We start from the raw sequence: 26,920 nt of genomic DNA, 5'->3' as shown, positions 1-26,920 counted from the left end.
CTATTCTCTTTCACCCATGACAGCACCACGGAGAGAATTTCAGAGATTGGTAGTTTAGGGAGGGACCACCGCCTGAAGGACCCTTCTCCCGAAGGTCAGGTCAGACGTAGAGGCTAGATCTAAACGATAGTGCCTGAAAAAGGTAGAAGGTGTTGACCAGATGGCCGCCTTACAGATCTGCTCTATTGATACCTCTGATCTTTCTTCCCATGAGCTCGCCATTGCCCTTGTAGAGTGAGCTTTTGGACCCTCCGGGATGGTATTCCCACTGGATGAATACACCAGGGCAATCGCATCCCTTATCCACCTTGCTAGGGTACTCTTGGATGTCTTGAGTTCCTTCCGAGGTCCCTGGAACACACAAAGAGAGACCCTTCCTTCCTACATTCCTTGGTGGCCTCTAAGTACTGAACTAGGCACCTCTTCACATCTAGGGTGTGAAATTTTTCCTCTCCCCTATTCTTAGGGTTTGGGCAGAAGGAAGGAAGGACTACTTCTTGTGACCTATGGAAGTGTGTTGACACCTTAGGTAGGTATGCTGGGTCAGGTTTTAATATGACTCTATCGTCCAAGATTTTAGTGAACGGGGGTATCGCTGACAAGGCTTGAATATCGCTCACTCTGCGAGCGGATGTTACACTAAGAGTATAGTCTTTAATGATAAGGTTTTCAGGGGTGCTAACTGGATGGGCTCGAATGGGGCCCTGTTAGGGCAGACAACACTAGGTTTAGATCCCATGATGGTATCTTCTGGGTTATTGGTCTAGATCTGGCTGCAGCCCTCATAACCCGTGCTACCCAAGGGTTGCCCGCCACATCCTGGTTATAAAGGGCGCCTAGAGCCGCTACCTGTACCTTTAACGTATTAGTCGCCAGCCCCTGTTCTAACCCTTTTTGCAAGAATTCGAGAATTTTGTTGATTTGTACTCCATCCTGAACCCTTACCCCGGAGCTGGATAGAAATTTCCTCAAAGTTCTACCATTGGCCCTGGTTGTGATCGGTTTCCTACTCTTTTGTAGCGTGGAAACCAGGTTTTCTGAGAACCCCTTCCCCCTCAGCAGTGTCCTTTCAAATTCCATGCTTGCTGTTAAATGGAGGTTCACTGCCCAAGGGTGTAACACGGGACCATGGGACAGAAGGTCGGGGAGATCTGGTAGAACCCAGGGGTCGGTTATTGACAGTATTCTCAGCCAGGAAAACCAGGTTCTTTTTGGCCAAAACGGGGCTATCAATATCATTCGTGCCCTGTCTTCTCTGACTTTCCTTATTACTGCCGGGATGAGAATGGGCGGAGGGAAGGCATACATTAGGCCCTGTGTCCACGGAAGCATAAACGCATCTAGGGTCCGGGGATTCCCCCTGGGGTCAAGGGAACAAAATGCTTCCATTTTTTTGTTTTTGTGGTCGGCAAACAAATCTATGTCCGAGGTCCCCCACATTTTTACGATCTTCTGAAAAATGGACTGTTTTAGAACCCACTCCCCTTGATGTAGCTGGGTGCGACTTAGAAAGTCTGCTGTCTGGTTCTCTGCTCCCCATATGTGTAGTGCCAATAGGGATAGTAAGTTTTTCTCGGCTAGCGTGAATATTTCGGAGGATGTGTTCATTAGTGTTCGGGATCTGGTTCCCCCCTGATGATTTATGTAGGCCACCGTCACTCGATTGTCCGAAAATATGCGGACATGATGGCCCCTTAATATCGGTAGAAAGTGTGTTAGGGCGTAGCCTACTGCCAACAGTTCCTTTTGGTTCGAGGAGGCTTTTAGTTCCTGACCTCCCCATTCCCCCTGAGCCACCCTGTTGCTCATGTGTGCTCCCCATCCCTTGGGACTGGCGTCCATGGTGATTATGTGTGTGATATTTATCACCCAGGGAATCCCTTTGGACAGGTTGTCTCTGTTCCCCCACCAAGCTAGGGAACGAATAGTTTTGGAGTCTAGTGTGACGTGACCTTCCAAGTGACCTCCTAATGCTAACTGGTTGGCTAATACATCCCATTGGAGATCTCTCATATGTAGCTGCGCCCACTGGACCGCTGGCAGGCAGGCGGAGAGGGACCCTAGTAGTGACATTGCTTTCTAAGCATCATGGAAGGGTTCTGTGTCGCTCTTGCTACCATCTAAGCGGTCCTCTCTTTTTTGTGGTCTGGTAGGTAACCCTCCTGGGTGTTTGAGTCCAGAGTCAGGCCTAGGAACTCCAGGACTTTTCTGGGCTCCAGCCTTGATTTTTTCAGGTTCAGGAGCCAGCCGAGGTTTTGTAGAGTGGCCATCACTCTGTCCCTCTGTTCCCTGCATCTTTGGGCCGATTTGCTCGCTATTAAAAAGTCCAGATATGGAACTATTAGAACATCTTGTTCTCTTAGGTGAGCCATCATCTCTGCCACCAATTTCGTGAAGATTTGCAGAGCTATCGAAATCCCAAATGGCAAGGCCCTGTACTGAAACTCCCTTACGTTGCCTCCTATGGAGACCGCCAGTCTGAGGTATTCTCGGGAGTCTTTGTGGATGGGGACGTGATAGTACGCATCGCTGAGATCTAATACTACCATGATGCAATGTGGAAAGAGAATTTTGATGGTCGACTTGACCGACTCCATTTTGAATTTCTCGTTTTTGACATAATCGTTTAGCCTCTTTAGATTTATAATTTTCCGGAAGGTACCGTCCGGTTTGGTTACTAGAAAGAGAGGAGAGTAGAACCCTCTGCCTTTATCCCGTGGGGGAACCTCCTGGAGGACTCTTTTGTTCAACAGGCTTAGGACCTCTTTTTCGAGGGCTTCCTGTTCTGACGCTGATGATCTTAGTGGGGTCACTATATATTTTTGAGGTGGGAGAGAGAGAAAATCTATTCTTAACCCTGATCCTATCAGATTTATTAACCACGGGTTGTTCGATATTTTCCTCCAGGCTGGGAGAAAAAAGCTTAGCCTCCCTCCCACCACGGGCAAACAGTCACTTGGAGGGCTTTTTGTCTCGGGACGAGTTACCAAAGAAGAACCCCCTGTCTCTCCTGTCGTCCCATTTCTGTTCTCTCGGGGGTCTCCTCTGAAAAATTTTTTTGTTTCGAAAGGACCATTTAAAGCCTGTGGGGCCTGTAGGGCCTAAATTTGGGAATCCCTTCTTTTTGTCCCCCGCCTTTTCGAGGATGTCATCCAAAGTCTCTCCAAATAGGAATTTCCCTTCACAAGGGATGGCACATAGTTTCATCTTAGTTTGTAAATCACCAGGCCAACATTTAAGCCACAGCGTTCTTCGGGCTGCGTTTGATAGGGCTGCTGTTTTGGATGACAACCTTACCGAATCAGCCGATGAGTCGGCTAAGAAGGCCGCCGCTCCCCTTATCACTTGAATGAATTCCAGAATCTTCTCCCTATGTAATAAAACTAGGAAACAGAAAAGCGCAATAGGGTCTTATCTGGTGGACAATTGAATAGATGTAGCAAAAGTCTACTCACCCTTTCCAGGAAAGGTATAAGCATATAAACCCGCCGTCAGCCTGCTGCACGCCCGAAGGTCCACTGTGTGACCGCCAATACGAATCCTTATGGATATAATGTTATTCTCGGGCTTACTGTGCGCTGCTTGACCAGGATAAAATCACCACAACATGAGAAATTTGAGGGAATTAAACGGTTAAATTTCTCATGTTGTGGTGATTTTATCCTGGTCAAGCAGCGCACAGTAAGCCCGAGAATAACATTATATCCATAAGGATTAGAATCTTCTCCCTGGGTGTACCTTCCCTTAGCTGTTTCTCTAATCGGTCCACCCACACCATGAGGGCTCTGGAGGTACAAGTTGCCGCTATTGCTGGCCTAAGATTTCCTCCTGCCGATTCCCAAGTGCCCTTGAGGAAAGTATCAGCTTTTTTGTCTGATGGGTCCCTTAAAGTACCCATAACCTCGAAGGGGAGTGCAAATTTTTTGGAGGCTTTGGCGACCGCCACATCTAACTTCGGGGCTTTGTCCCAAGACGTGGACGCCTTCTCATCGAATGGGTATTTTCTTTTAAGAGAGGGAACCGTGGAGTTCTTCCTATCTGGTCTCTCCCATTCTTTTTTTATCAGGCCCTGTACATTTTCGTTCAGCGGAAACATTGCGCCTCTTTTGGCCTAGTCCCCCGAACATTATGTCCTGGACTGATCTATCTGGCCGAGGGTCTGCTACCCCCATGGTAGACCTTACTGCCTTTACTAGCATGTCTACCTCGTCCAGAGGAAAGCAATGACCACCTTCTGTTTCCTCATCTGAGGATGACGCGTCGGTGCCTGAGGTATGTGATGTAACTTCCCCTGACATTGAGGCCTCTGACTGGGAGGCTACTATTGTGTCCCTTTTCCTTCCCCTTCCTTTGTGTTTTAGGGATGAAAGGGCACTTTCAAACTCCGAATGGATTACCGCTCTTAGATTCGAGGCGCAATCCGGGGTTTCATCACAAAGAACTTCCTCTATGCAGGAATCACAGAGATTTTTATCCCAAGCTGGTGGTAGTGGTCTGCTACAGGTGGGGCATTCCTTGTTCTTTGTTTTTTCTTTCTTCTTTCCCTAAGGGAAAGAAGTCTATTATAATGGGGGACATTCACGTAGATCACTTACCCCGTTGTGCGCGGATGCAGGTACCGGTTCGGGAGGTGGATTCGGATCCCTCACGGGCTGATCCATGGAAGGTGACTTGCTCCTTGCAGTCGACTTGCTCCGCTGTATGGAGTGGCTACTGGACCGGTCCTCCCGCCCGTCCTTTTCTTTTTGCCGGCGATGGTGGTGTTGCCTATGCTGCTGCTGCTTATGCTGCTGCATTGGCTGCTCCTCGTGCTGGTCGCTGTCCTCCATGTTTACAGGACGCTTCCAGCAAGGAGCAGTTCCAGCGTTCTTCTTTTAAATCTCCCGTCATGACGTCACCTTCCTTCTCCCAGCCTGCACCGCTGAGCCCCGGGCAGCACGCACTGCGCATGCGCCGACCGCGGGGACCCGGAAGTCGTCGTTTCATTTCCGGGCCAGCGCCATCTTGGTACACCTCTGTACCGCTGCGCTGCCCCCGTGTGTGCTGGCGTCCCCCAGCCCCATTCTCCTTTCCGGAGTGGCGGCTCAGTCCTCCCCTGCCCGCTCACCCTGTACAACAGCCCCTCGGCTACAGCGGTGGCGGCTTCAGGCACCGACCCCGCCGCTGCAGGGGCCTCCCCGCTGCCAGAACCGCGAACGGGATGGCCCTGGTCCTTTGAGGTAAGCTGCTGCTGCTGCGGGATCCACAGGTCACCTGTCAAGGACAGGAACCCAGCTAGGGGTGGAGGAGAGGTGCCGCCTTTTTATCTGTAGGTTCCTGTCCTTGATGGGCGGACCCCCTCTCTCCATGGTGCTGTCATGGGTGAGAGAGAAAGAAAGAGGGGACAGAACGATCACTAATGGATCACTAAGGGTGTGTGCACACGTTGCAGTTTTTGCTGCCGATCCGCAGCGGATTTGGTCCTGCGGATCCGCAGCAGTTTCCATGCAGTTTACAGTACCATGTAATCCTATGGAAAACCAAATCCGCCGTGCACATGCTGTGGAAAATTCCGCGCAGATTTGCCGCGGTTTATTTTCCGCAGCATGTTACTTCTTTTTTGCGGAACCGTGGCTGCAGTGTACTTTCTGGGACATACAAATCAATCAATCTCTCTCTCATCCGCACTGCCAAACCTCAATAGAACCTGCATCAAATCCGTTGTACACATGCCAGGAATCCGCAGGAAAAATGCATGTGTTTTACCCTGCGGTTTCTGCCAAGAGATATGGATTCTCTGAAGAAAAAGCCGTAGACTAATCCGCAACGTGTGCACACACCCTAACAGATCACCATACAGTATCATGTTATCAGCAGCACATCTACAGTTTACACCCCATAGTCCTCCATATAATATAATCTGCTCCATAGTCCTCCATATAGTATAATACACTCCTCAGTCCTCCATAAAGTATAATACACTCCTTATAGCCCTCCATATATTAAAATACACTGCTCAGTCCTCCATATAGTATAATACACTCCCCATAGTCCTCCATATAGTATAATACACTCCTCAGTCCTCCATATAGTATAATACACTCCTCATAGCCCTCCATATATTAAAATACACTGCTCAGTCCTCCATATAGTATAATACACTCCTCATAGCCCTCCGTATATTAAAATACACCGCTCAGTCCTCCATATAGTATAATACACTCCCCATAGTCTTCCATATAGTATAATACACTCCTCAGTCCTCCATATAGTATAATACACTCCTCATAGCCCTCCATATATTAAAATACACTGCTCAGTCCTCCATATAGTATAATACAGTCCTCATAGTTCTCCATATAGTATAATGCACCGCCATAGTCATCCATGTAGTACAACTCACTTACCATAGCATAATGCACCCCATAGTTCTTCATATAATGTATTCCCCATAATCCTCGATACAGTATAATGCAGACCACAAATAGTATAATGCAGCCACCCAAAAGAGCATAATGCAGCCACCCCAGAGTATAATGCAGCCCCGCCATACAATATAATGTAACCCCCATAGAATATAATGCAGCCCCCCTCTTATAGTATAATGCAGCCACCCGTTAGAGAATAATGCAGCTACTCCAGAGTATAATGCAGCCACTCCACAGAATATAATGTAACCCCCATAGAATATAATGCAGCCCCACCCCCCATATAGTATAATGCAGCCCCTCCATAGAATATATGGCAACCCCCTCATAGGATATAATGCAGCCCCTTATATAGTATAATGTAGCCCCTCCATAGATATACAATGTAACCCTCCTCATATAGTATAATGCAGGCCCCATCAAATATAATAAATATAATACAGCCCCCCCATAGAATATAATGTAGCCCCAAATAGAATATAATACAGCCCACCTCCCCATAGAATATAATTTTGCCCCCCATATTATATAACACAGCTTCCCCCTATAGAGTATAATGTAAAATGTACCCCCCATGGTATATAACACAGCCGCATAGTATATAGCCCTGCACCACATGGTATACAGCCCAGCTCACCATGGTATACAGCTCAGCCCACCATGGTATACAGCCCAAGCCCACCATGGTATATAGAACACCATGGTATAATACAGCCCACCATGGTATACAGGCTATATACCATGCTGGGCTGTATACCATGCTGGGCTGTATAATACAGCCCAGCATGGTATACAGCCCACCATGGTAAATTACAGCCCAGCATGGTATAATACAGCCCAGCATTGTATATAGCCCCCCAGAATGGTTTAATACAGCCCAGAATGGTTTAATACAGCCCAGCATGGTCTAATACAGCCCAGCATGGTATAAAGCCCCCCAGAATGGTATAATATAGCCCAGCATGGTATATAGCCCCCCCAGAATGGTATAATACAGCCCAACATGGTATAATACAGCCCAGTATGGTATATAGCCCCCCAGAATGGAATAATACAGCCCAGTATGGTATAATACAGCCCAGCATGGTATATAGCCCCCCCCAGCATGGTATAATACAGCCCAGCATGGTATATAGCCCCCCAAAATGGTATAATATAGCCCAGTATGATATAATACAGCCCAGCATGGTATATAACCCCCCAGAATGGTATAATACAGCCCAGCACGGTATAATACAGCCCAGCATGGTATATAGCCCCCCCAAGAATGGTATAATATAGCACAGCACAGTATAATACAGCCCAGCATGGTATATAGCCCCCACAGAATGGTATAATACAGCCCAGAAAGGTATAATACAGCCCAGCATGGTATATAGCCCCCCCCAGAATGGTATAATACAGCCCAGCACGGTATGATACAGCCCAGCATGGTATATAGCCCCCCCAGAATGGTATAATACAGCCCAGCATGGTATATAGCCCCCCCAGAATGGTATAATACAGCCCAGCATGGTATAAAGCCCCCCAGAATGGTATAATACAGTCCAGCATGGTATATAGCCCTCCAGAATGGTATAATACAGGCCAGCATGGTATAATACAGCCCAGTATGGTATATAGCCCCCAAGAATGGAATAATACAGCCCAGTACGGTATAATACAGCCCAGCATGGTGTATAGCCCCTCAGAATGGTATAATACAGCCCAGCATGGTATAATACAGCCCAGCATGGTATATAGCCCCCCCAGGATGGTATAATACAGCCCAGCAAGGTATAATACAGCCCAGCATGGTATATAGCACCCCCAGCATGGTATAATACAGCCCAGTATGGTATAATACAGCCCAGCATGGTCTATAGCCCCCCCAGAATGGTGTAATACAGGCTAGCTGTCATGATCCAGGACAGGGTTTCACTTTGGCCCGTCCTGATCAGACTGGGGGTTAATTGTTCCGCCTCTCTCTGGCAGAGGGTGGCTATTTAATGCTCACTGGACCTAGGTCCGGTGTCAGTTATACTCTTGCCCTCGGCTGAGTTAGTTGACCTTGTGCATACGTGTTCCTTGTGCCTGATATCTTGCTTGCTTGTTTGGTTTTGATCCGGTTCTGTCCCTGTTACGAGTTCTGCCTGCCCCTCTTGTACTGCGCTACCTCTCGTGTATGACTCTCTGCTTGTGACCCGACTTCTCTCTGCTCGTCCCCTTGGTAACACGTCGCCCTCTTGTGTATGACCTTTGGCTTTGTCTGACTACCCGTCTGTTTGTCCCTCCTGTGCCTCGTTTGCACGTACTGTTGTGACCTCCGTTTTGCCTGACTGAGTTGTTGTATGGTGTCCTGTCATATCTGAAAGCAGGACGCTAAGCCTCGCCCCCTTGCAATCACCTGACCATAGGTCCTGTGCCAGCTTGCTAACTTCAGTGTCCGCAGGTCCTGTGCCTCTTTCCGGCGCTGACTGGACCCTGACACTAATAGTTTGAAGCATGCATTGTTACCTCTGCTGCCCTGCTCCACAGGTATCTTTTAGCACTGTTTCTGTACTCAGGACATGCACACTGGCTCTGTGAGTGAGTGTAGTACAGTGTCTCTGACATTATAACTGACCCATACCATTTTTTTTTCTCTGCTCCCATTCTCCTGTGTATGTGATGGATCCTATGCACGCTCTTTCTGAGCAGGTGAGGCACCTGATGTCTCAGAAACTCCTTGGAGAACAACGAGTCCTGGCTCAGTCTCAGCAGCTGATCGTTGACACTGTGCAGGGGGTATTCTCATCGGGGGCTCGGGATGTTACATTAGTTTCCCCTGCGTCTCCGGTTAAGTTACCAGATACCTTTTCTGGAGATAAAAGGAAATTCAGAGTTTTTTTTTCATTGAGACCACACTCTTCTGGGGATGAAGGTCAGAGAGTGGGGGTCATTATGTCTCTGTTAAGGGGAGCCCCCCAAGCTTGGGCTTTCTACCTTCCGACCACGGCCCCTGAGCGTATGAATGTGGATGCATTTTTTGAAGCCCTGGGGCATATTTATGATGAGCCTGATCAAATGCGTATGGCTGAGGACATGGTGATGAGTGTGTGCCAGGGGAAGCACTCAGTCGAGTGGTTTTGCTCAGAGTTCAGACGCTGGGCTGCTGAGGTCTGCTGGAATGACGCTGCCCTCCGGGGTTTGCTCCGTAGAGGCCTGTCTGAACATCTGAAAGATGCCTTGGCTCTCCACCCTCCGCCTGATTCCCTGGAAGAGGCTATGACACAGGCCATCCGAATGGATCGCAGGCTACGGGCGAGGGGAGTGGTGCAAATTGAGAGACCATTATTCTCCCAAGGAAGGGGAGCCAGTCATACATTGGAAGTCACGGAGATGGGAACCATCGACCTCAAAGAAAATGAAAAGAGACAACGGCGCATGGGAAAATGCTGTTTTCACTGTGGCGATTCTGGACATTGGAAAAAGGATTGCCCCTCCGGTCCACTGACCAACAAGCGACTGAGCCCGGGTGATTGACATGGAGGTCACCCAGGCTCTCAGGTACCCTTTTCTGCCTTCTCTAAAATGTTGTTACAAGTGGAACTTTGTTGTGGGAGTGTCTCTACATCCACTTCTGGATTTGTGGATTGCGGTTCATCATTGAACTTTATTGACTCGGACTTGGCAGCCAGGTGTAAGTTAGGGACAGTTAGGTTGGAGACTCCTATTCACATTGTTGCCATTGACAAAACACCACTGGTTAAGAATAACGTTAGGTTTCGCATTGAAGAGTTTCTCCTTAAAGTGAGTTCCTTACGCCAGGAACATATTTCATGTTTTGTTATGGACAACCTGCCTGCGGGACTGGTGTTAGGGTTCCCCTGGTTACAATTGCATAATCCTGTAATTAATTGGGAATATCGGGACATTGTTAAATGGGGTCCCTATTGTTCTGAAAAATGTCTTGTTACGGTGTCTGTGTCGTCCGTGGGTCTGGAAGGTATTCTGGAGTGCCTGAAAGACTATACGGACGTTTTCTCCGAAAAAGAGGCTGAGGTTTTACGACCACACTGCCCATTTGGTTCCAGGTGCTAAATTGCCCAAAGCCCGCTTGTATAACCTTTCGGGTCCAGAACGGGCCGCGATGAAAGAATATATTTCCGAGAGTCTCCGTAAGGGACACATTTGTCCTTCTGTTTCTCCCGTAGCGGCGGGGTTCTTTTATGTAAAGAAAAAAGATGGTGGTTTAAGCCCATGCCTCGATTTTCGTGAGTTAAATAAGATAACTGTGAGGAATACGTATCCCCTTCCACTTATTCCTGATTTATACAATCAGTTGTCCGGAGCTAAGTGGTTTTCAAAGTTAGATCTACGGGGAGCGTATAACCTTATCCGAGTCCAGGACGGAGATGAGTGGAAAATCGCTTTTCTCACTACTGAAGGGTTGTTTGAAAACTTGGTCATGCCTTTCGGTCTGACCAATGCTCCAGCGGTTATCCAAAATTTCATTAACCATGTGTTCTCTGATTTCATTGGACGTTTTATGGTGGTATATTTGGATGACATATTGATCTACTCTCCTGATAAACAGGCTCACATTGGTCATGTTCGGGCAGTTCTCCAAAGGCTCCGGGAGAACTGTCTCTTTGCTAAATTAGAAAAATGCTTATTTTTTGTCCAGGAACTGTCTTTTCTGGGGTTCATTGTGTCTGCTGAGGGGTATCGCATGGATCCTAATAAGGTGCAGGCCATTGTCGAGTGGGTTCAGCCTTGTGATTTGAAGGCTCTGCAGCGTTTCCTAGGATTCGCCAATTACTACCGTAAATTTATAAGGGGGTTCTCACAGGTGGTTAAACCCCTCACAGATATGACTCAAAAGGGGGCCGATATCAAGAATTGGTCAACCGCAGTGGTAGCTGCGTTTCAGTTTTTAAAAAAATGTTTCATGACTGCCCTGGTTCTTATTCAACCGGACCCGTCGGAACCATTTATTGTTGAGGTAGACGCCTCCGAGGTGGGGGTGGGGGCGGTATTGTCCCAGGGACCCGCCACTTTGACCAATTTGAGACCTTGCGCCTTTTTCTCAAAGAAGTTCTCCCCTGCGAAGGAAAACTATGATGTGGGGAATTCAGAACTTCTGGCCGTAAAGTTGGCCTTTGAAGAATGGAGGCATTTTTTGGAGGGGGCTGTCCATCCTATAACAGTAATTATGGACCACAAAAACCTAGCTTACATTGAGTCAGCTAAAAGGTTGACTCCCAGACAGGCTAGATGGTCACTTTTTTTTCCCGGTTCAATTTCTCGATCACTTTTCGGCCAGGATCTAAAAATGTCAGAGCGGAAGCCTTGTCGCGCAGTCTAGATCTGGTGTCCCTCCCGGAACCTCCGTTCTCCATTCTTCAGCCTGGGGTGGTGGTGGCAGATATTTCTAATATGTTGGAACAGGAGATTCAGGAGGCTCAGTCTCTGGCACCTCCGACTAAGCCGGTGGATAAGCTTTTCATGCCAGCTCAGTTTCGCCTCAAGGTCCTCCGGGAGTTCCATGACTCAGTTCTGGGTGGACATCCAGGGATCTCAGCTACCCGGAAGGCCATTGCTAGAGTATTCTGTGGTCTGCTTTAGCCTCTGATGTTGGGGAATATGTGTCTGCTTGTGATGTTTGTGCCCATGCAAAATCCAATTCCTGAGAGACCATGGACTCATTTGTCCATGGATTTCATCACCAACCTTCTCCCCTCCAAGGGTAATACCGTCGTTTGGGTTGTGGTGGACAGGTTTAGTAAGCAGGCACATTTTGTACCTTTGGCAGCTCTACCTAATGTGGAAACGTTGTCCAGATTGTTCGTTGAGCATGTGGTGCAGTTGCATGGGGTACCCTTAAATGTGGTGTCTGATAGAGGAGTGCAATTTGTTTCCAGATTTTGGAGGGCTTTTTGCAAGAGGTTGGGTATTGGTCTGTCCTTTTCATCTGCTTATCATCCTGAGAATAATGGGCAGACCGAGCGGACCAATCAATCTCTGGAGCAAATTTTGCATTGCTTGACCTCAGCCCGACAGGATGATTGGTGTTCTGTGTTACCGTTGGCCGAGTTTGCATTTAACAACCGCATTAACCAGTCTACAGGTACATCTCCCCTTTTCTGTAATTATGGGTTTCATCCTCATTTTGGAGAATTTTCCCGTTTGAATTCTGGGTATCCTGGGGCGGATGAGACGATCCAGCGGTTGGGGGAGGTATGGCGGGAGGTCCAGAGTAACATTACGAAGGCCCAGGACAAATTTAATTTTTTTGCGGACAAAAAACGATCCGCAGGACCTGTATTTCAGATTGGGGATAAGGTATGGTTGTCCACCAAGAATATAAGGCTCAAGGTCCCCTCTGCGAAGCTTGGAAGTTTATAGGTCCCTATGTAATTACCGAAGCAGTTAACCCGGTGGCTTTTCGGTTGCGGCTCCCGCCATCTCTGCGGATCCCAAATGTTTTCCATATGGCCCTTTTGAAACCTGTGAGGTCCGGTGGGGAGGGATCATCAGCTTCCCCACCACCGGTTTTGGTAGACGGGCAGTCGGAGTACGAGGTGGAACGAATCGTCAACTCTAGGTTGGTCCGTCGTGCCCTTCAATATCTAATACATTGGAAAGGCTACGGTCCTGAAGAACGGTCGTGGGTTCCTGCTCGATCGGTCCATGCGGATCGGTTGGTACGGGCCTTTCACGCCAAGTACCCTGAGAGACCTAGGGGTCTGGTGGCCTCCCATTGAGAGGAGGGTACTGTCATGATCCAGGACGAGGTTTCGCTTTGGCCCGTCCTGATCAGACTGGGGGTTAATTGTTCCGCCTCTCTCTGGCAGAGGCCGGCTATTTAATGCTCACTGGACCTAGGTCCGGTGTCAGTTATACTCTTGCCCTCGGCTGAGTTAGTTGACTTTGTGAGTACGTGTGCCTTGTGCCTGATATCTTGCTTACTTGTTTGGTTTTGATCCGGTTCTGTCCCTGTTACGAGTTCTGCCTGCCCCTCTTGTACTGCGCTACCTCTCGTGTATGACTCTCTGCTTGTGACCCGACTTCTCTCTGCTCGTCCCCTTGGTACCACGTCGCCCTCTTGTGTATGACCTTTGGCTTTGTCTGACTACCCGTCTGTTTGTCCCTCCTGTGCCTCGCTTGCGCATACTGTTGTGACCTCCGTTTTGCCTGACTCTGAGTTGTTGTATGGTGTCCTGTCATATCTGAAAGCAGGATGCTAAGCCCCGCCCCCTTGCAGTCACCTGACCATAGGTCCTGTGCCAGCTTGCTAACTTCAGTGTCCGCAGGTCCTGTGCCTCTTTACTTTCCAGCGCTGACTGGACCCTGACACTAATAGTTTGAAGCACGCATTGTCACCTCTGCTGACCTGCTCCACAGGTATCTTTTAGCACTGTTTCTGTACTCAGGACACGCGCACTGGCTCTGTGAGCGAGTGTAGTGCGGTGTCTCTGACACTAGCATGGTATAACACAGCCCAGCATGGTATATAGCCCCCCCAGAAGGGTATAATACAGCCCAGCATGGTATATATCCCCCCAAAATGGTATAATACAGCCCAGCATGGTATATAGCCCCCCAGAATGGTATAATACAGCCCAGCATGGTATAATACAGCCCAGCATGGTATATAACCCCCCAGAATGGTTTAATACAACCCAGCAGGGTATAATACAGCCCAGCATGGTATATAGCCCCCCCAGAATGGTATAATACAGCCCAGCAAGGTATAATACAGCCCAGAATTGTATGTAGCCCCCCCCAGAAAGGTATAATACAGCCCAGCACGGTATAATACAGCCCAGCATGGTATATAGCCCCCCCAAAATGGTATAATACAGCCCATCACGGTATAATACAGCCCAGCATGGTATATAGCCCCCCCAGAATGGTATAATACAGCCCAGCCTGGTATAATACAACCCAGCATGGTACATAGCCCCCCCAGAAATGTGTAATACAGCTCAGCATGGTATATAGCCCCCCCAGAATGGTATAATACGGCCCAGCATGGTATATAGCCCCCCCTGCATGGTATGATACAGCCCAGCATGATATATAGCCCCACCAGAATGGTGTAATACAGCCCAGCATGGTATATAGTCCCCCCAGAGTGGCCCCACAGTCCAGTACTCACACTGATTTTAAAAAAAAAAAACACTCCTCACCTTCTCCTCGTGGCCGCGCTGCTGGCTGCTCCTGTCTCCTCCAGCTCTGTCTGGCACACAGTGAGAGCGCGATGACATCATCGCGCCCCCGCTGTGTCAGAGGCAGAGCGGGGAATGATGGGAGAGGGAGCATCAGCTGACGCTCTCTCCTCCATCACTGCCTCTTTCAGTGTGGCAGTGGTGGCGGGAGTTGGCGCTGGGGGCAGGCGGACCCCCCTGCCTCTTAGGGGCCCCATAGCGGCTGTGTGATGTGCCGCTGGCTGGGGGCCCCTGGAGGAGCAGGGGCCCTAGGCAGCTGCCTGGTCTGTCTGCCCATAACGCTGGCCCTGCCTATATACTCCGTTAATAGTCCTTAGATGGACTGTGGGTTTAGCTGGATGTGAGGATATAGGATGCTAGAACCAACACTTATAAAGCACCAATTCTGACCCTATATCACCTGGGACTAGCTAGATACGGATAATATAGCCCACAGGTAGCAGCAGCAGCACCAGAAAACAGGAAGATAATGGACCCTCTTGATGTATGCAATGCTGTATATACACACATACAGTGCCTGCAGGCCTTGCACTGATGTGTTTACAGTGACATACGCTACCCCGCCTGCCTATAGCTGGAACCTATATACTTCGTAATTAGTCCTTAGAAGGACTGTGGGTTTAGCTGGATGTGAGGATATAGCATGCTAGACCCCACACTAACTAATAAAGCACCAATTCCGACCCTATATGGGCTGCAGCTATCCCTACTCTGATTCCGGAGGTGACGGTGACAAGGATGGCGACACCCGGTCTCTTATACCCCTGATGATGCTGTGCGGCCAGCCAATCACTGCATGACCACAACAAAGATGGCTGTGGCGTTTCATAGCCTGGCAGACAATCCCTGCAGCGTGATTGGGTCTCTAAAGTCCGCCAAAATTGCTGGGTGGAGACACGAGTTCGCGCCGAGCTATCCCGGAAATGCTCGCTGCTCGCCGAGTACAACAAGCACACCAATACTTGGGCGAGTAACAAGTAGTGGCGAACACGTTCGCTCATCACTAGTAACCACTTGTTGATTTCCGATCACTTGAATCTCCAGCCCACTCTGCATCTACATAACCTCTGAGATTGGGATATCCTGATGCAGATATCTTAAGATTTAGCCTTTGAATTTCTTTAAGATATTGAAGAGTTCTCTTAATTGCATTTAGTCTCTTTGGCATGGCTTGCTTACACGTTGGAAGAGAATTCCGATTGTGGCTATGATATCCGGACAAGTTATGGTTGTAATCTACAGAAGAGCTCCCAAACCTTGTCTGTAACTCTCATTGCTGGGTAGCAGATGATCTTCTCCTTTCGGCATTTATCCACTTCTGCTTCTTGTGAACAGGCAGTTTTTGCATCTCTTGCCATGACTGTGGCTCTAGTTCAGGAAGTGTTCTGACCATATAAGAAAGGCGTCTAGCTGGGATACCTTTGTTTTGCCCTTTCTGATCTCCTGACTGGAGGTTGACTTGGTTCTTCTGTGTCTTCCATGGAGGCTTCAGAGCTTATCCACACTTCAGTGTTTTCCTTTTCGGTATCTGGGTTTGGTGATTGAGATTCTTGTTCTTGCTTCTTAGATTGAATAACTGGTGTAAATTCATGGAATTTGAGCGATACAGAATTTTCATCAGTCTCTACATCTCTGCTGATTGTTACTGTGCTGGTCTCAGGATACTCTCCAAGGGTGTGACAACAGAGCTTTTTATTCAGGAACAAAATGGAACAATATTTGATAAGCTTAATAGATTAGAAATTTGTGTATCTCTAGCTGTGCATCATCTACAGCAGGCTGCTTCTCTCATACACAGACACAGAAAAACAGGAAATACAGTCACATGCTCTTCCTGTTTGAGCCTCTGAGAAGTTTTTTTTGTTCTAACTTTACGAACAGCATACAAATCTAGCAACTGAACACTCAAACAAAAATGGAGTTGTTGCACCAAAAATATTCCAACAATAATCAAAATGGTTTTGGCAAATACTTTGGTGCAGGCACCGTGCCTCATGTTATAATCAAAATGGGTTTGGCTAAAACTCTGGTCCAGGCACCAGGCCTCATTTCATAATCAAAATTGCCTGGGCTAATACTCCAGTGCAGGCACCAGTCCTCATTTTAAAATTAATCCTGTTCAGCCATGGACGGTATAGTACATCTCAGCGATCGGCCGTGCACACGAGTGGAGTGCGGCCGATCGCGGTCTGGTGTCAGCTGATCCTCACAGCTGATACCTGGCACTAAGTGCCAGGAGCGGTTACAGACCACTCCCTGCACTTTAACCCCTGGAATACTGTGATCGAACATGATCCCAGCCTTCCAGGAGCAGAGACCCCGCAGTGTGAAGTCTCTCAAGTCAGTGTGTACTGAGTGCAGAGCTGACAGCTTCTGTAGCATGCAGCTGCTGCTTCATCTGCATGCTATAGAAGCGATCAGCCTGCAAAAAATGAGTGTCCCATAGTGGGACAAAGTGTAAAAGTTGGAATGAAGTAAAAAAAAAAAAAATTAAATAATTGTAAAGATAGTAAAAAAAATTTAACCCCTTACCGACCTTTGACGCCACGTAGGCGTCATGAAAGTCGGTGCCAATCGGACCCATGATGCCTATGTGTTGTCATGAATTAATAGCCCCCCTGTGGGTCGGGTGACCGGGGTCACTGAAAGTTTAGGCACACAGGGGCTCTCCAAACACGAAATGGTTTCCGCTAACGATTGGAGCTAATTTTCATTCAAAAAGTCAAATGGCGCTCCTTCCCTTCTGATCCCTGCCGTGCACCCAAACAGTGGTTCTCCCCACATATGGGGTACCAGCGTACTCAGGACAAACTGGACAACTTTTGGGGTCCAATTTATACTGTTATCCTTGGGAAAATAAAAAATAGCGGGCTAAAAAAATCATTTTTGAGGAAAATTTTTTATTTTCATGGCTCTGCGTTTATAAACTTCTGTGAAGCACTTGGGGGTTCAAAGTGCTTGCTACACATCTAGATAAGCTGCTTGGGGGTCTAGTTTCCAAAATGGGGTCATTTGTGGGGGCTTTCTACTGTTTATGCACATCAGGGGCTCTGCAAATGCAACATGACGCCCGCAGAATATTCCATCAAAGTCTGCATTCCAAAATGGCACTCCTTCCCTTCTGAGCTCTCCCATGCGCCCAAACAGTGGTTCCTCTCACATATGGGGTATCGGTGTACTCAGGACAAATTGCATAACAACTTTTTTGGTCCAATTTCTCTTGTTAGCCTTGTGAAAATAAAAAATAGAGGGCTAAAAAATCATTTTTGAGGAAAAAAAATGATTTTTTATTTTCACTGCTCTGCGTTATAAACTTCTGTGAAACACTTGGGGGTTCAAAGTGCTCACGACACATCTAGATAATCTCCTTGGGGGGTCTAATTCCCAAAATGGGGTCACTTGTGGGGGAGCTCCAATGTTTAGGCACACAGGGGCTCTCCAAACACAACATGGTGTCCGCTAACGATTGGAGTTAATTTTCCATTCAAAAAGTCAAATGGCGCTCCTTCTCTTCCGGGCCCTGCCGTGTGCCCAAACAGTGGTTTATGGCAACATATGAGGTATTGGTGTACTCAGGAGAAATTGCCCAACAAATTTTAGGATCCAATTTATGCTGTTGCCCATGTGAAAATGAAAAAACTGAGGCTAAAATAACATTTTTGTAATAAAAAAGTACTTTTTTTTTTACGGATCAATTTGTGAAGCACCTGGGGGTTCAAAGTGCTCACTATGCATCTAGATAAGTTCCTTGGAGGGTCTAGTTTCCAAAATGGGGTCACTTGTGTGGGAGATCCAATGTTTAGGCACACAGGGACTCTCCAAACGTGACATGGCAACCGCTAAATATTCCAGCATATTTTCCATTCAAAAAGTCAAATGGCGCTCCTTCCCTTCTGAGCCCTGCCGTGCGCCCAAACAGTGGTTTATGACCACATATGAAGTATCAATGTACTCAGGAGAAATTGTCCAACAAATTTTAGGATCCATTTTGTCCTGATACCCATGTGAAAATGAAAAAAATTGATGCTAAAAGAAAACTTTTGTTGGAAAAATTTAAATGTCCATGTTTTCCTTCCACGTTGCTTTAGTTCCTGTGAAGCAACTGAAGGGTTAATAATCTTCTTGAATGTAGTTTTGAGTAGCTTGAGGGGTGCAGTTTTTAGATTGGTGTCACTTTTGGGTATTTTCTGCCATATAGACCCCTCAAAGTGACTTCAAATGTGAGGTGGTCCCTAAAAAAATGGTTTTGTAAATTTTGCTGTAAAAATGAGGAATCGCTGGTCAACTTTTAACCCTTATAACTTCATAACAAAAAAAAATTGTTTCCAAAGTTGTGCTGATGTAAAGTAGACATGTGGGAAATGTTATTTATTAACTATTTTGTGTCACATAACTCTCTGGTTTAACAGAATAAAAATTAAAAATTTTAAAATTGCGAAATTTTCTAAATTTTTGCCAAATTTCCATTTTTTTCACAAATAAACGCAAAAATTATCGACCTAAATTTACCACTAACATGAAGCCCAATATGTCATGAAACAACAGTCTCAGAATCGCTAGGATGCGTTGAAGAGTTCCTGAGTTATTACCTCATAAAGGGACACTGGTCAAAATTGCAAAAAATGGCCAGGTCATTAAGGTCATAATAGGCTGGGTCATGAAGGGGTTAAAAAATATTAATAAAAAAATCTATATTTATTCTATCACTAAATGAATATTTGAATGGAAAAAAATCTAAACAATAAAAGTACACATTTGGTATCGCCACGTCTGTAACGACCCGACCTATAAACCTGTCCTACTAGTTAACTCCTTTAGTGAACACCATAAAAAGGCAAAAAACAATGAGAGGAAGAAAAAATTTGTGGGATCACACAGCTGAATAATATAAAACAATTCTTTATTTCACAACATCATAAAAACATGTAGATATATCCACAAATGGATAAAAACAGAGTAACATTCTTTCGTGTTTCTGGTTATCAGCCCTTAGTCATTGTTATGCCGCGCTCACCAGGAGGCAGAGCTTCGGTCCCGACGTCACTCCCTCTGGTACGGCGGTCCCTCAGGGGCTCCCGTCGGGTGCGCATGCGCAGCTCTCGTCCCCAGGGCTCCTCCTCCATGTCACGTTTGCGCGCTCCTGTCTGTGCTGCCCCCGGGTCGGTCCTCTCTATTGTAACGGAGGACCTGACCCGGAAGCTGTAGTGGTCATGTGCTTTCTGGTTAGGATCTGACCCGGAACCTGTCATGGTCATGTGCTATATCAGGCTACCTTACCCTATGGGAGGTGCCTGATTATTGTTGTGCTTCCTTGCTGGGTCTGCTTTGTCCCAGCCTGGCTGTGCGCTGTTCTCAGGTCCTCAGCTCTATCTGGTATTCTATTGTGCTCCTAGCACTCGCTCTGAACTTTCACATTGCTTCATGCTCAGTTGTGCCTCCTTGGCACACTCTAGTATCCTGTCCTCTGTCCCTTGCTCAGTCGTGCCTCCTGGTACTCACTCTGTTCCTGTGCTCTGTAACACCTCCTGGCATGACTGCTGCTCCATTCTGTACTCTGTCGTGCTCCTGGCACGCGTCCTACTTTGTTTACCTCTGGACGTATTACTCGCTATACGCCATACGTGCTACCTGTCTCGCACTATCTGTAGTTAGCGCACTTCCGTGTATACTCTTGGTGTTCCTGGTACCCAGTACCATTCTTCCGATATACTCACCCGTGTCTCCTGTGAGCCACCCCTCTTGGTACCGGCTGTCGCGGTTCTGACCTCTGCGGTCCTGCCCCTAACGATCCCTGTATAGGGGTCGGTCATCACCTGGTGCGCTCGGCCCAGGGGCTCCAGATCCGCGACCCAGAGGGTCCACTCTTGGACGTTGTCTGCTCCTCAACGTCACAGTCATAGATAGAATGTACATTCAATTTTTCTTCACTCTACCCCAACTGCTTTTTGATTAAATGGAGATTTCTGAAGCATAACAGTTATGTGTGCTTTATACTAGAGTAAGGCTACTTTCACACTAGTGTTTTTTTTTGCACTGCGCCTCATGCGCATTACAAACGCATACAAAAAACGCATTAAGCGTTTTATATGCGTTTGCAAAAAAAAAAAAACGGATGGCACTCACCGGTTAAAAAACTTCTGTATTCCAATACTTTAAAACATCAGCATAGGGAGGATGGGAGCAGGAGTGGAAATGATGACAGCCGTTTCGCGCTGCAGTAGCGCTTCTATTGGTCACATGCGTTTGCTGTTTTTTTGCGCATGCGATTTAACCAGTTTGTCGCCATGTTAACTCTAAAAACGCATGCGATTTTAAACGCATGCACGCGCATGTCCTAGCGCAAGCATGCGATCCCATAGACTGTAATATTGTTTTTTTTCGCATTCCGTGCGCTTACGTGCGCATAAGTTTTTTGGCAGCAGTTGGGCGCAAAGAAAAATGCAACATGCTGCGTCTGGCGCGCCTGGGCGCACACCTGGAAAAAACGCAGCGCACGAAAATGCACATGAACGCGTACAAGCGCTATACCATGCGCCCGCCATGTTAAAGATAGGGGAGCAATGAGCATGCGCATGATAGCTAGTGTGAAACCAGCCTAAGGGTCCCGTTTCACATAGCGACGCTCCAGCGATCAAGACAATGATACGACCTGGTAGGGATCGCTGGTGTGTCACTACATGGTTGCTAGTAAGCTGCCAAACAGGCAGATCTCTTCAGCGACGCACCAGCGATCCCGACAACGATACGACCGGGTAAGGTTCGCTGGTGCGTTGTCACACAGCAGCTATTCTGAACGATTCCAGCCTGCATCCCTGAGTTCTGCGTCGCCAACGAGGTCGCTCGTTGGCGTCAAACACAGCGATGCATGCTGGCCAGCGGGATGCTGAAAAAATGACCCAGGACATTCGAGCAAGATCAGTGATATCTAGCGGGGGGGGCAGTCGTCGCTATGTGTCACGTGTAACGAGATCGCTGGCGAGATCGCTGTTGCGTCACAAAATCAGTGACATTTCAGCGATCTCGCTCGCGATCTCGCTATGTGAGACGGGGCCTTAAGTTTAAATACAAGGCATCGTGAGAGACATGTGAGGCTCTGAATTTCACAGTGAACTGTCTTGCCCAAACAAAAGCCTCTGGGTATGAATAACTGCCATTGACTTTCTCAATTTTCAAGTATTCAGCCTAGAGGAACAGTTCAGAGTAGTTCTACATTCCACAGATAATGTCTGGATTAAACTAAAACTACTAAATGGAAAAGCTTTGCACTAACTATATATATATTATAGCTGAAAAGCCTGGCGTTGCCCGGGCATAGTAACTAACTGTGGTTGGTTATAACAAATTATAATGATTATCCTCCATCCCATAGTCCAGTGCCCATGTACCCATCTTACATATCCTCCATCCCATAGTCCATGCCCATATACCCATCATACACATCCGCCATCCCATAGTCCCGTGCCCATATACCCATCACACAACCTCCATCCCATAGTCCCGTGCCTATATACCCATCATACATATCCTCCATCCCATAGTCCGTCCCCATATACCCATCATACATTTCCGCCATCCCATAGTCCCGTGCCCATATACCCATCACACATCCTCCATCCCATAGTCCTGTGCCCATATTCCCATCATACATATGATCCATCCCATAGTTGCGTGTCTATATAACCATTACACATCCTCCATCCCATAGTTCCGTGCCCATATACCCATTATGACATCATCTTCGCCATGGCAACCATTCTGACATCATCGTCGACATGGCAACCTATTATGACATTGTCACCATGGCAACCATTATGACATAACCGTGACCATTACAACCTATTATGACATCGTCGCCATGGCAACCATTATGACATCATCGTTGATACACACACATACACTCGTTTTTATATATATCGTGATGCAGTAACCTCTGTTACAGCTAGGGGCACTGTGTGTGCACTTCAGGATGCGCTTGGAGGCATAATTATGATGGTGAATTAGGGACTAGCATTATTGTAAATGGCTGGAATGTGTTGCAGAGGTTCTCTGCGCTGTATGCCCAAAATGATATGGTTGTGCTGGGACTTATAGTTCCACAAGTGTTTGTTGTGTTTACTTATAAAGGGGGTTTATACGGTTAGTCAGAGAGCTGGGCAGAAATTGACTAACCACACATGCACCGCCCATCCTTGGGAGTGGTTACAACCATATAATGTGACTGAGGTCTGGTCACATGGTCAGAGAGTGTGTGTACCTGAATGGTTCAGGGTGCAAGGTCCTGGAACATCTGTGTTGGAAGATCCTGGGAGTAGGATCGGATTCCTGGAGCACGTGGTGAGACATTGGACCTGCTGGTTTGGGTGTTGGACGAATGTCCTGAATAGCACCTGGACAGGCCACGTGTGTTTGCGGAGTCTGTGAAGGCACTGCGTTTGGGGGGGCTACCTTCCATCTGAGGATCTGGACTGTTGGTAGTGCACTGCACGCAAGGACGGTGATCCCAGTTCGGCAGCTTCCCCAGGAACCAGGACTGACAGGAGGTCAGTCTGTGGAGCAGGAGCTCCTGAGAGGTAACCCCAGGCATGGGGAAAGAACTGTGTGCACTGGCAAAGGTCCGTTATTGAACTGTGTGGTCACACGGTGACTGGAGAAAGTCAGGCGTGACTAGTGAATGCTTGGTAAAGCTTATGTATTAAAGTAATGGACTATGTGTAAGCCGTAGATGTGCAACCTGGCTCACGGCACGGTTTATGGCGCTTAAATAAACCAAAATGGACTCTTTCGTGTGAAAAACCTGTGCCTGACTACGTTAATCCACTGCCAAGCGAGTGTTCCCCAACACATATACCGTATATAGTCGTGTATAAGCTGATATTTCCAGCCCATTTTTTTGGGCTGAAAGTCCCCCTCTCAGCTTATATGAGAGTCATATACCGGGGGGTCAGATACCATACTTACCCCCTCCTGGCACGTCTCTGCAGCCCCTGCTTCTCCCTCTGCCGCCTGCTTCCTGCGTTCAGCGATCATGTGGTACTGCTCATTAAACTCATGAATATGCGCATATTTATGAGTTTAATGAGCGGTTCCACATGACCAGCTGAATACAGGAAGCAGACAACAGAGGGAGAAGCAGGTGCTGCCACTGCAGAGAAAACCGTGCGCCAGGAGGGGGTGAGTATGACGGGGCAGAGTAATATTCACCTGTCCCGGTTCCACTGCTGTGTCTCCGGGTCGTCCTGCTGTGACGGCAGAGGGCGCGATGACGTAGTCAGTGTGCGCCCTCTGCTGAAAGTCTCTGCAGAGACCCGGGAGACACAGCAGTGAACGGCGATGGAACAGGGACCGGTATATATAGTCAGTGCCGGGGACTCAGGACACCAGCACCTGGCCCCCAGCGATGGAGAAGTGAGTATGTCGTTTTTTTATTGCAGCAGAAGCGGCAGCAGCAAATAAGGGGTATTTATGGGGCAGCATTAACCCTTGTGCAGCAGTATATTATGGGGGTATTTATGGAGCATCTTATGGGGCAGCATTAACCTTTGTGCAGCAGCATATTATGGGGGTATTTATGGAGCATCTTATGGGGCAGCATTAACCTTTGTGCAGCAGCATATTATGGGTGGTATTTATGGAGCATCTTATGGGGCAGCATTAACCCTTGTGCAGCAGCATATGGGGGTATTTATGGAGCATTTTAAGGCGCAGCATTAACCCTTGTGCAGCAGCATATTATGGGGTTATTTTTGGAGCATCTTATGGGGCAGCATTAACCCCTGTGCAGCCGCATATGTTGGGCATTTATGGAGCATCTTATGGGGCAGCATTAACCCTTGTGCAGCAGCATATGGGGGGTATTATAGAGCATCTTCTTGGGCCAGCATTAACCCTTGTGCAGCAGCATATGGGGGTATTTATGGAACATCTTATGGAGCAGCATTAACCCTTGTGCAGCAGCATATGGGGGTAATTATGGAGCATCTTATGGGGCAGCATTAACCCTTGTGCAGCAGCATATTATGGGGGTATTTATGGAGCATCTTATGGGGCAGCATTAACCCTTGTGCAGCAGCATATTATGGGGGTATTTATGGAGCATCTTATGGGGCAGCATTAACCCTTGTGCACCAGTATATGGGGGTATTTATGGAGCATCTTATGGGGCAGAATTAACCCTTGTGCAGCCGCATATGTTGGGCATTTATGGAGCATCTTATGGGGCAGCATTAACCCTTGTGCAGCAGCATATGGGGGGTATTATAGAGCATCTTCTTGGGCCAGCATTAACCCTTGTGCAGCAGCATATGGGGGTATTTATGGAACATCTTATGGAGCAGCATTAACCCTGGTGCAGCAGCATATGGGGGTATTTATGGAGCATCTTATGGGGCAGCATTAACCCTTGTGCAGCAGCATATGGGGGTATTTATGGAGCATCTTCTTGGGCCAGCTTTAACCCTTGTGCAGCAGCATGTGGGGGGTTTTTATCAATGGAGCATCTTCTTGGACCACCATTAACCCTAGGCTTAAGTTTTCCCAATTTTTTGTGGCAAAAGTAGGGGGGTCAGCTTATACACGAGTATATACGGTAGTAGGCCCTACCCTACATTACAGATATACATACACATACATAATATTACGGCATCCATCTAAAAACGTGATAGAGAATAGAATCTCTTGTTTTCTAAATTTTTTACAACATACCTGGTCAGGATTATGCATCAAAGGACAGTTATCACATTGGTCACCCACTCCATCTTTATCTGTATCCATTTGGTCTGTGTTGTATACATATGGACAATTATCCAGCTCATTTAAGATTTCTGCAGAAATACAAACGGATTATTAATTAGCTTTTAACATTCAGGAATACGAGAGCATTTAAATCATCTTAAATTATGACATATCAGATATATTACATATAGTAAGTATATGCATTATTATTATTATAGAGTAAAATTGTTGATGTCATATTGTACCTTACAGGAAAAAAATAACTGAGCCATATGAGCCTTACAATATTGAAAACATCTTCTTGAAACAATATATACTACTTTTAAGTATACAACATGTCAAAATTTAAAGTTAAAATAAGAGGGACATACCATCTCCATCAATGTCTATAGCACAAGCATCTCCCTCCCCATTATTATCAGTATCTATCTGGGCAAGGTTGTGCACATAAGGGCAGTTATCACATCTATCTCCTACTTCATCCTTGTCATAGTCAAACTGACGAGGGTTAAAAAGAAGAGGGCAATTATCCTGCAAAATAAAAAAAAGTTTTCAACATAAGAAAACAAAGAAGGTATGTCACTGATATTAATACACATATCTGTCATTGCTATATCACACCATCATCACTGTCATACACTTTCAATATAAACTTTATTTATTAAAAAATTGGTATTAAAGGTAATGTCACCAAGAAAAAAAAAATATTTTATTGCAGCAGTAGTGGTAATCTACAGGTAAATACCGTTTTAAACCTGTCTGTATTCTAAATGGAAGTGAGGCTGCAGACAACAAAATGAGGTAATTTTCCCATCAGCTGCTTTTTTGTCATTGACTGATAGCCTGCTTTGCATAAATGCTGCAGCGCAAGAAGACCGTCAAGGTGCAGGGCGCATGATTACAGCTCACCATTTACTGAACCCTGACTATGTACAGTCTCAGTGTCGCCTGATGACTCAAAGCAAGAAGCTGCAAGGAGAAAATAACTTTATTCTCCCTGCAGCCACATCTTCCAATTAAACTGCTTTACATGTTTAAACAATATTTACATACAGATTACCACAATGACTGCAGAGAAAAACATTTTATTTTCTGAGTCATTAAATAAAAAAAATATGCTCAGCTTATTTGACATTAAAGGAGAATTTTGATTCGACCAAACAACTTCTAATTCTCTTCTGTATCAATTTAAACAAGTGTCTGTTAATAATGTGGTTTTCAGTGTTTGCTGGAGTTAAATGTTGGCACAGCTGCTACTGTATAGGCATGAAGAAGCTTCTGTTGCCTATGAGCTGACACTGATAAAAAAAAAAATGGATGATTCAGTATGGAAAAATGCAGCAGACTGCTATTTTAGAGACCATAGCAAAGATATGTTGATGTATACCAGCCTGTAAGAGGCCAAAAGTGTGTCACCATCAGGAGAATGGGGACTTATGGACACATTTAAGTTTTAAAAAAGGGAACTTTGGCAGCATAAAGGACAACATAACTCAATGTGAAACCTCCTTAAAAGGGATGTCTGGGATTTTAACACTGATGAACTATCCTTTCCCTAGGATAGGTCATGAATGTCTGATCAATGGG

At 46.7% G+C, this 26,920-nt stretch overlaps 1 protein-coding gene across 2 annotated transcripts in view; it reads right to left on the bottom strand.

Annotated features, from left to right (window-relative positions):
• THBS2 (thrombospondin 2) overlaps nt 1-26,920 on the bottom strand; it is a 1,059,287-nt gene that overhangs the window by 374,527 nt on the left and 657,840 nt on the right. For both annotated transcript variants that reach the window (XM_073551863.1, XM_073551862.1), the window contains exons 15-16: nt 25,705-25,864; nt 25,304-25,422 (exon numbers count right to left, since the gene is read on the bottom strand). In XM_073551863.1, the coding sequence (XP_073407964.1) occupies nt 25,304-25,422; nt 25,705-25,864 (279 nt within the window). The remainder of the gene's footprint in view (nt 1-25,303; nt 25,423-25,704; nt 25,865-26,920) is intronic.

Source organism: Dendrobates tinctorius, unplaced genomic scaffold, assembly GCF_039654945.1.
Source record: "Dendrobates tinctorius isolate UK_male_01 unplaced genomic scaffold, ASM3965494v1 ptg000181l, whole genome shotgun sequence".
NCBI classification, from domain to species: domain Eukaryota; kingdom Metazoa; phylum Chordata; class Amphibia; order Anura; family Dendrobatidae; genus Dendrobates; species Dendrobates tinctorius.
The sequence above is the reverse complement of the archived record's forward strand: the minus strand, read 5'-3'. Positions and strand labels throughout refer to the sequence as shown.